At 35.8% G+C, this 10,742-nt stretch overlaps 1 protein-coding gene across 1 annotated transcript in view; it reads right to left on the bottom strand.

The window, feature by feature from the left end:
* LOC107643874 (guanine nucleotide exchange factor SPIKE 1) overlaps positions 1 to 10,742 on the bottom strand; it is a 27,304-nt gene that overhangs the window by 5,764 nt on the left and 10,798 nt on the right. Inside the window, exons 15-22 of the mRNA XM_016347618.2 lie at positions 10,285 to 10,392; positions 9,947 to 9,984; positions 6,175 to 6,319; positions 4,939 to 5,065; positions 3,353 to 3,546; positions 2,565 to 2,695; positions 2,222 to 2,297; positions 1,956 to 2,066 (exon numbers count right to left, since the gene is read on the bottom strand). Of these exons, the coding sequence (XP_016203104.1) occupies positions 1,956 to 2,066; positions 2,222 to 2,297; positions 2,565 to 2,695; positions 3,353 to 3,546; positions 4,939 to 5,065; positions 6,175 to 6,319; positions 9,947 to 9,984; positions 10,285 to 10,392 (930 nt within the window). The remainder of the gene's footprint in view (positions 1 to 1,955; positions 2,067 to 2,221; positions 2,298 to 2,564; positions 2,696 to 3,352; positions 3,547 to 4,938; positions 5,066 to 6,174; positions 6,320 to 9,946; positions 9,985 to 10,284; positions 10,393 to 10,742) is intronic.

Genomic DNA, 10,742 nt, shown 5'->3' with positions numbered 1-10,742 from the left:
ATTTTGACAATAAATTTTATTTTATAATTATCTATTTATTTATTTATCTATCTATCAATTTGTTCATAATATATAAAAAGAAAAATCAAGTAATATTGTCACATATTACATAACTTCTCATATTATCACAAACATTTTAGTGAAACTGTCATTTATAGTTTTCTATTATCACATCAGTTTTTTTTCTTCTTATGTAGTGTTTAGCATTATCTTTTAATCGCTTTTTACTCTTTATTTCTATGTAGGTTACTCTATGCCTATTATAGTAATGTTATTTTTCTTTAATAGATATAAATTGGTTAATAAAACATAATTCATCCTCTCTTTTTATTCTCACTTCTATTTATATTTACTATAGAAATCAACATTCACTTCACACATCTTCATTATCTCCTCTCAAATAATCTAATGCCTCACTCTTTCTCCTCTATCCTTGCTAATGTTTCGCACAATTATTTGAAAAATTTGGTTGATGACCACAGTTTTTTTATTTTAGTTTGATAAACAATTTGCTCATTATATGTTGGGTGATGAACTCCTAAAACACTATAATTTATGATTTTTTTACAATGTTTTTTAAGTTTTCTTTTTCTGTTTTTGATCTAATTGTGTTTATCAATTATATATTCTCTTTGTCACTTATATATCAACTTTTTTTCAACAATTTACAGTTTTTGATACTATTTAGTTGTAATAATAATGTTGAAAATGCATGATATCATGATCCATGAAAATATGGATGTTATTTTTAATTATTGAAACATTATATTCATATTTGCATTACACCTGTTCAACTAATAGTTTCATTCTTGCACTATAGTATTTAAGTTTGCTAGACATATGTATTAGGCGATGAACTCCTTCAAACTCTAGAATGTATAATATCCTTACAATTTTATTTAGGTTTAATATTAATTTTTAAGATTTTTTATTAAATAGTTTCATATATATAAAAATTAATTCATTTTAATTCCGCACAACACACGGGTTCAAATCTAGTCTAACATAGAAAGGCTTTTAAAGAACACTAGAACAACAGGAACATCATAGAAGAAAGAAAACCCAATCCAAATGTTCTCTTGAGATGAAGTCCCTTGAAATGCTGCCATTCCTTTCCAGCCTATGACACCAGATAATAGCAAAATCTTGAGCAGTTTCACAGAACCTTAGATTGTTTATGAAAACCCAGACACCCTTATTGTAATATGGAGAAAATGCTAGAGCTCATTATGGCTGACCAGGGTTAGAATACTTTCCAGAACTCAATCCAAAGATAATTTGATACATGAAAAAGAAATAAGCTGTCCTCAATTTGGAGTAAGAAAAAGTCCCTGGTCTTTTGGATTTGACCTTTGCTTTCTTCCAAAATGATTGGCATATTATTCAAGAAAGCTAATGATCAAAGACAGTTGGGATTTGTTGAATAGCGTCATGGACGAGAAAGTGAGGGGGATGAGATGGAAAAGTGGATTTTCGGATGCCTGTTTCAGAAGCTCCATGCCTTCATTCTCTGTTTAGAAGTTTCATATAGCTACATTCTCTCCTTATCTAAACCTTGATGATCTGTGGCTAGTGAATGAGTCTCAAGTTTTTAGTACCCACTATCTTTGGTGGAGCAGCTACCACAACCCAGTACACAATTTTGGGGACAGAACTGTCCACGATAAACTACAACGAGCTTATTGTGATTCTGAGCCAACAAAAATACCCCTAGAATTTAAAACATATTAAGGTTTCTAAAATAAAAATGTTTGGACTTTTTGAATAACACAATAATAAATTAGAAAACACCATAAAGAGGAGTTACTGCTCGGAGGATTATAACATTGTGAAATAATTACACTATATAAGGTAAATGAAATGGGGAAAATGCGAACATCCACAAATTTGGTTTATATTGACACAAGAACTAAAGCAGATTCAACTAAAAGGAAAGGTAAAAAAATCTTACACACCTGTCCAATTAGAGGGAAATATAGCTGAGCGATATACAACTTATCTTCAGGCTTCTGGTACCTCACATCAAACTCATGCTTGCACAACAGCACTACCAGGATTCTTGCTGCCTACAGATGCAGACAGAAACATGTTACCAATCATACAAACTAGTCTTACTATTATACATATTTATAAGAAATTTAAGCTGAAAATGCACATACAAAGGATATAGCTTTCATCATGTAGAAAAATATCAAGACAACTCTACTCTAACTAAACTCACCTTTGCCCGTAAAGACAAATCTTCATGATCCCATGTAAGAAAGAGTTCTTGTATTAATACAGAAGAAAGGTAGTTCCTAAAACGCAAGATATATTCAAGGTATTATTCAATAAGTTCCAGAAAACGTTTTGCATAAAAACAATAAAGTATAGATTAATTTCATGCCAACTGAAAGAAAGAACAGCCAATCAGATAGGTCAACAAAGACAGTCATTGCTAGTGAATAAGATTGTTTATGTAAACATAGCTAACAACCTCATTATAAACCATGACACGTCATCAATAACATGCAGATGATGCCATACAGAAGCAATCAAAACAAGCACTATACCAAATGAACTACCTATCTGAAGGGTCTCTCCCAGGCATTTCCACAAATAGATCATGATCACAAATGATTTGCAGAAAGGTAAGTTTGCACTCATGAAGAACTGATTGGCATACGCCAGAGAACTTATCGAGATATAATGATACCTACAATAGACATTAAGCTTTGCATTAAGACACAACCAGAGGAAGATACACTGAAAGCAATTGAAAAGAATTTTGTATGCACAAGCTAACGAGATGTAATGCTTCAATGTAAAATAAAAAATTATTAATATCTCTCATTATTGAATCACTTATCTGCAATGCAAATGTAAATTACAAATTCAATTACATGGAAAGTGAATTTATATTATCTACTATCCACTTCGCAACATATCACATTCGTAATGTAACAGTGAAAGAAATATAGATGATCTAAAGTGTATCGTTGAGATCTCTTAAGATTAATTTTCATATTTAAATTTCATGATTATTTCCTTATCTAATTAGGATTAGGAGTCTAATATGATTATATATAAGGATTAGGATTTTGTCTATCATCACATACTATCATATTGAAAAGTTTCATAGTATTCATAGCCTTAACTTCTCTTTTCTTCCTCGCCTTTCTAAAACTTACAATCTCAAGCAAACATAATGTCAGAAACATCAGTGTATTAAAATACTACAACATAGTCAACAAATGTCCTCTCAGTAAAAAGTAGGAATCAGAACAAATCCCATTCCCGAATAATATAAAAAATAAGAACGGACTCTTCCTACTTGTCATATATAGCAAGACAGACAGGAACAACAACATACCAACTCGAAAACTTGACGAGGCTCAACAATGGATAGAAGATCATAACAGAAAAAGGCCAAACTACTGTTCAAGCGCTTTGCCAAACTTAAACCCTTCTTACAACGTTCATGCACCTCAGTAAGAAGGCAATCATACAACTGCATTATACATCTAAACACACCATCCTTCAGCTGCATTGGTGGTATATCTTCTCCTTTTGAACAAAAAGGAAAGAAAGATTAAGAACAAAATTCAAGCAAGTACCCAAGACAATCCAATATATTATGAAATTTTGATGTCGTTAATTTTAAACACAGAATTTTGAAAAATAGACAACTAATCTCTCCAGTGAATCACATATAAAATCAGCAATGTGAAAAAGCATGCTAGATATAGTAAAACTGTTTACATCTGAAAAAGCTAAATAAGAAGTCCTTGTTTTCTACCGTAAAGCCTGTATGCATTTTGGCAAAAATGGTTCCCCACTTCCCATGGTTACTCACAAATTGCAATGGTATCAGAACCAGGTTGTCAGTGGCATGGAAAGGGCTACCTATAGGCTGTATTAAGGCGAAGACCAGATTCAGCTGATTGTCGAGTGGCCAATGTTGAGTCAATGCAATGTTGACACAGTGAATTCACCAGGACGTATGCCCTCCAGGGGCGGTCTATTGATAGGGACTGCCCAAAATCCCACATCAAGTAGTCTGGAATGCTTCACGTTGTATTTAAGGAGAGAGGTTCTTCCCTCTTATCAGTTAGCTTTAGCTTTTAAGGCGTGGTTCCCCACTTTCCGTGTGTACTTGGCAAAAACGAGATTTTCAACCCATGGCTCTACCCTTCGCCTTCACGCCTGACTCTGCATCTTTGCTACCACCTGTTAGCATCACGTCTGCCTTTGCCTCTGTGCCACAAATCCACCGTTACAGCCTCTGCTTTGCATAATGTCTGCCTAGTTCCTACGCCTCTGCCCCAGGTCCTCTGCCGCTGCCGTGTTACTCCCTCCCCATTTTGTATACAGTGGTGGTAGTGTAGGGTTATCATTGTAATGTAACGGTAAAGCTGACATTTGACAGAATTGTGACAGTATTATATTGTGTCCATAGTTACCAAACAAGATGTAAAATTATTCTTGTGTCAATATTTCTGTGTCTTTGTCCTTTCTAGCTCCATCTACAAACTAAATCCTAATTCTCCAGAGAGAGTAGAGGGGCCCAGTATCCAAAAAGGGAAAATACCTCCCTTACAGAGGCCATTGTGATTAGTGAGGCTACAACCAGAGAATTGAGAGGGACAGGCTCTTGAATCTCGACCATTGATACCTCAAATTTTCTTTCAGTAAATAATAAACATGCTGGGAAATAGGGTGCGAGGAATTACTGATGTCACTCCATCTCCCTGTTGTTCTGTTATTGTTCCATTCCATTCCTCCTTACAACTTGGTACCAGTTGTTTCACAGTTTCAGCTTTGTGGTGACACAATACAGTTTCAGATAATGTTCCTCTCATTTTCCCTCACTTTCTTTCGGTTTCTATTTATGTAAAGTTTAAAGTAAAATTTTCTACACGGAAATACTTAATCCAGAAAAAAAAGTTCAACAGCTACCTATTGGAATACTATGATAAAAGAGGCGAGTCTTCTCCAATGCCATTGATTTAACAATTAGCTCCAGAAAAAACCATGCCATTGCCAAAACATCATCATACACAGGTCCAACACGGTAGCCTTTAGCCTGAAAAATAAACTCATTCTAGTAAACAACCTGAACAATATGAAGCCAAGATTTTTAAAAATCATGCTGATGAATTGATTGTAAGTAATGATTGCATAATAATGAAGCTCTACAACAATTAAACACACAAAAGCAACGGTAAAACATGTTGAAAAGGCCAGTAACTGAAACAATAGAATACTGCCAGCCATATTGCTGAAGACAAAAATTATGAACAGCTATCACAGACATTGAGGTCCATTTTAGGTTTAAAAACCAGACCGATCATTAAACTGGTAAAACTAGAGGTTCAAAGGTTTAAAGGTTGAATAAGGTTCAACGAAGGCTGAACTGCATATAATAAAATAATATATTTATGTATGAAATATATATCTTCTGACTTTTTTTGTATTTTATCTTTTCAAACCGGTTAACCACTAAAAAACGACAGATGGCACCGGTTTTTTGAACTGTTTTTTATCATTTCGCTAGCAACCTATTTTTGCCTTGAACCAGACCAGTCAGGTCGCCGGTACTGGTTAACCCAATTGAATCAGTCGGTTCAGTCTGATTCCCGAAACAGTTTTTTCTTTATTATGGTAAATTTTACAATAGTGCAAGAGATTGGACAAATATTAGTCACGGACAAAAAAGTGACACACTATTGATATACTGCTACTTTATATATGATTGTTCTTGTAATAACTAAAATCTTTTTAATCCCTGTTCCATTAAATTTGAAAAATATGTGGCTGGCTAAGAACGTTTTCAACTAAAAATGTAAGGAATAAAACAATTACCAATGAAAATTGCAAAAGGATAAAATAGAAGCATAATAGAAAGTTTAGGTCCCCTGTAAATAGGTGGATACCATTAGAGAAAATCTAGACAATTTCCTCCCAACACACTCATATTAAACTGGCTGATCCACAAATTGGTGAGCCATTGTTAAAAAGTCCACCAGACGAACTTCCCACTTCATCTTGAACTCACCAAAACAGCATGTATGAACATGTGAGTAGCTGCTTTCTCAGTCATATTGAAATGAAACGGTATAACAATGATGGTTGTGATGATCACAAGGAACAACAGATAGATGAAGAGACATATGATAATGAACATTTCAGTACCTTACTTCGAGCCAAGCTTCCCCAAACAGTGGACAAACCAGGGTATACTGGTGGTTGACGACCACCAAAGTCATCAAAAGCATAATCAACATAGTTGACTAGTAGAACTTTCAAAAGACTGTTAGAAGTTCTACGAACAAAATTTCTCACAGAAAACATCTATATCACAGCCAATCGCTGGCATTGTCAAATTACAACCAACAAGTCTCAAGATTCCATCCTCCCCTAAATGCTACTCCACTGCCCTAACTAAATACAAGAGATTATATATGATCCTAGCAAGACCCTATCCTGAACTGGAACCAGAGAAGGGTTGCAAGGAGGGGAAAGAAAGGAAAACCAGAGCTTTCCAATATCTCAGCAGAACTGAAACAAAAATCCCTCTAAAAAGAGAACATGATCTAGCATGAAATGGCAGCCATTGTTTCATCGTTAAGACGTGTAGGAGAATAATTAAGTCAGAAGGATAAGAGATCCTCTTACAAGAGCCCAAAAAAAGACGAGCAAGCAATGAAACATAGCTTTCAAACTTCTCAATATATCGGAGGGGAAAAATCCTCTCCAAATATAATGAGCTTTACGCAAATAGATACCAATATCTAATCATATCCCACAAAACTTGCTGGTCTGAAAATCTATCATTAAAGGTGTGTATCACTCCAACCAAATGCTCCCAAAGGTAGTTATATTGCCCACTGCCACAAAGATTTTGCCTTTTCCCTACTATCCCCTGTTGTGTCCAACAATGGCTACAAATACTATATTGCCTTCCAAGTTTACCTGGGTTTATTTTCTCAAAGCCGGGTCTAGAGCCTTCTTAGCTTTCCTACAATTCAAAGCTGTTTGTTGAACCTTCAGCTTGGCAGCAAGACTAAGGCTGTAGAATAATATTGTGGAGGGGAATTTAGACCAATATTTTTCACCAAGAGGACATTAATCATAGATTAACTTGCCCTCGTACTCTCCATCAGAATGCTGAGTACATGCCTCAATGCCCGTCCTTTTGGGATGAGGCAATAGCAACCGAAACACACAATAAATAGACTGCCTCACCTTCCACCTTTCAATTCCCCTCTCCCTTTGAATGCTTGTTCCACAAGAAACCATTATTCCCAATTTAAGGCCTTCAGATGCCCTTGCTTCCCTTACAATAAACACAAGTTTGCCTTTCACTCATCGGAATGCATTTTCTGGGATATAGTTAATCACATAAGGGATTTAGGTGCCGAGATGTTAGTGGCAGATTTCTATTTCAAAAGATCACTTTTCCTGAAACTATGTTCCCCTACAAGGAGCAAATCACATCCTTTTCTTCAATTCCAAAACACAAAGACTTCATGCATTTATCCTCTCACTTCTCTGCAGCCACAACCCATTATTCCTCCTACATCGCTGTCTCATCACTTATCTGTTAGCTCAGCATCCTACCCCATCACAGATGCTGCATCATACTCCTGCTCGCTCAAACAGCCACCCTGCATCCCCAAATTTGCTTCATTCTGCATCAAAAGCTCTGCATAACTCCCCTGCTACTGCTCACAATCTCCCTGCATCTCCATCTTTGAATCATAGTGCACCTCTACAGTTGCCGAATTCTGCTACCGCCAACACAGCACCCTCTAACCCACCAGTTACACATAACCCACCCTTACTACCCTCACCACAACCTACAAATTCACCCATTGACAAACTCTCAAACATCTTCCTCGTCCTCTCTCACCTCCTCACCCAGCCCATACAGACCACCACCCTCACACACACTCTAGTTTCCAGCACATAGACCCACTACTAGACCCATGATCCATGGCCTTCTTCGCCTGACCTCTGTGGGATGCTACAATGACAGAAGAATTTTAGGCTCTTAATTGCACCTCAACTTAGTCCTTAGTTCCACTTCCTCCAAACCACAATGTCATAGACTGTAAATGGGTTTTTAGAGTGAAGCAAAACCCAGATGGCAACATTAACAAGTTCAAGGTGCTTCTAGTTGTACATCCCACTCAGGAACAGCCAGCAGATATTCTTACTAAAGTTGTGTCTAAAGCAAAGTTTTTTACTTTAAGGAATAAGCTACTTCTTACAGATTTTCAGAAATGCACAGCACCCAGTTTCAGTGATAATAATAGGATGACTTAGTGAAGTCTAAAAAGAAGAGTTAGTTATAATAGCAAAGCCAGCAAGGATAGGAAATCTGTGACAACTAACTTATGTATGAAAGGACTATTTTGCCCTTATGACTAGCTACACAGCAGCCTATCCTCCCTTATAAATAAGCACAGAGCAGTGCCAAACTCACTCATAATACACTTTACACATTTTTGGAACTCTCTGAGTCTCTGAATTCTCTACTCAAAACTCTAACACTAACCTGCCAATAGCTATTCTTTGAATTTTTAGCACATTGAAACCCGAGACAGCTTTCTTTTCTTTCCTGAAAGACACATTTATACTAATTTCCCAGATTGGCAAAAACCCCAAAACAGCATGCTTACCAAAAAAATGAACATTGCCACCACTTTTCTTGACATCATTACAAAAGACTTTTGTATATATATACACCGAGAACCAAATGGATTGTGTGTGTTGTACAGCATCAACATATAAAGAAGTCACCAACAACATAGATGAAGTCCTTGCAAAATTATTACACCAGACGGCATCAAGAACAATAACCATATCCCCTGACCCTGACCACAACCATTAAAACCTTGTAATCAAATCTTCTATTCTTCTTTGTTATTATGGTTAAAAATGAAAAAATAATATAAAACTCTTTGCCTTCACCATCAAAACTCTCCATGAACATTGAAGCTGAAGAGAAGGCTTTATCCTTAATCCTTGAAGGTGAGCACAACACGTTAGGTGCATCTCTACCCAATAACAATGTCTTTACAAAAACCTTGCTACTCTTTCTAACTTGTAGCTAAAGACATCCCTTCATCTTTAAGCATCAAGGTGAGGTTTAGACCAAAGGATCATCAATAAACAAGAACCTAAACTTGGCCATCAAACCTACCTTGCTGTATCCCAGTGCACAGCATACAGCTAGAAGCAAATACTAAATATTGGTGTCCGCCAGATGTTCCAGAAAAGGCCCATACTATGACAGCAGGTAAGATGACACGATGTCAGACCTCAGGTATCCATTAAGTGGATGCAGCGCTCCAGGACTCCAGCTACAAACTTTACACTGAGAACCACCCCACAGAAGAGGGGGATTTCGAAAATCAAATTTGACAGATCAAATTCACCAGGGCATCTGATACCACATTATATTTCATGTCATATTTTCCCCTATTTTCTGTCTGTGCTGGTTACAACTTACAACAAATTCCATTAAACAAGTAATAACAGAGAGAAACTAACTTCCAGACTACGGACTGCTTCAATTCTCCCCTTTCTATATGTAATGCAGTTAGCTTTACTACTATCCACATAAATAAAATAAATTGCTAGGGAATTGTATCTCATGTTTTGCAAACTTCAGTATGAAATTAGAAATGTACACCAGTTAAGGATCTTAGATGCAAATGCTGTGCTGAAAAGTGATATCTGATGTAAACAATGTCTCTACATGCAACCCTAGTGGTAGAAATAATTATAGGACAGAGTATAGAATAATAACCAAGAGCCCCTAAAACAAGCAAAAGGCCGTCTATAAGAACATATTAACTTATATGAATATATAACAAGTATAATTCAAGCAAATATAAATACAATTCAAGTCAATATACACTTAGATGAAATAAAGGTAAAATACTAAATGGTATACCTGGTAACAATGTTAACCATTGCACGGAAAGCTGCAACCTGACAACAATAAATATATGAATATAAAGTGAAACAAGCAAACAGCATGCAAAGAAAAGTAGTTTAAAAGCGCCTCGGTGAAATATATATGTTTTACAACATAAATAAAGGTATTTTATTAGACCCTTATTGATTGATATTAAATTTTGATGATATTTGGCATAGACTATGCTTAACTTAGTCATGTGTGTGTGTACACAGTTGCGTGTGTGTGTTTCTACACACATACAAAATTGCAGCACCAAAGCACTTCTCAAATCTCAAATATATGGAAACAGAAAAAAGGACTGATGAGCAAACCTGGAGTGTTTCTCCCCCATTGCCAATAAGATGAAGCAGCATGTTAAGGATTGGGTGAAGAAACTGAAGTAAAGCAGTGGAATCAACATTCTTCAAACTATTAATAGCCTGAAATACAGATCAAAATAACTGAATCTTAATTAGGTACTTCAATAAAGGATGTAAGAGATGTATGAAATATAAACAAACTATAGCTTAAAATTGTTATACATAACAGGTAAAGCGCCCAACTAAAATCCAAAGGAATGTAAGAATCAAACAATCAACAATGAACAACCTCATTCGAAAAATGACTAGACATTTGATTGCAGACCCTAATAGGATATGTCCTAGTAGAATAAGATCTAATTGTACACAACTACAATAAAGTGTTATCTCACTAAGTGGAGTCAGCCACATAGACCAAATAACGCCATTTCACCCTGTAATGTATCATGTCTATGTTGTTCACCTCATTT

The sequence above is a fragment of the Arachis ipaensis genome, chromosome B05 (assembly GCF_000816755.2).
Source record: "Arachis ipaensis cultivar K30076 chromosome B05, Araip1.1, whole genome shotgun sequence".
Classification (NCBI taxonomy): domain Eukaryota; kingdom Viridiplantae; phylum Streptophyta; class Magnoliopsida; order Fabales; family Fabaceae; genus Arachis; species Arachis ipaensis.
This window is presented reverse-complemented; position numbering and strand designations above follow the sequence as displayed.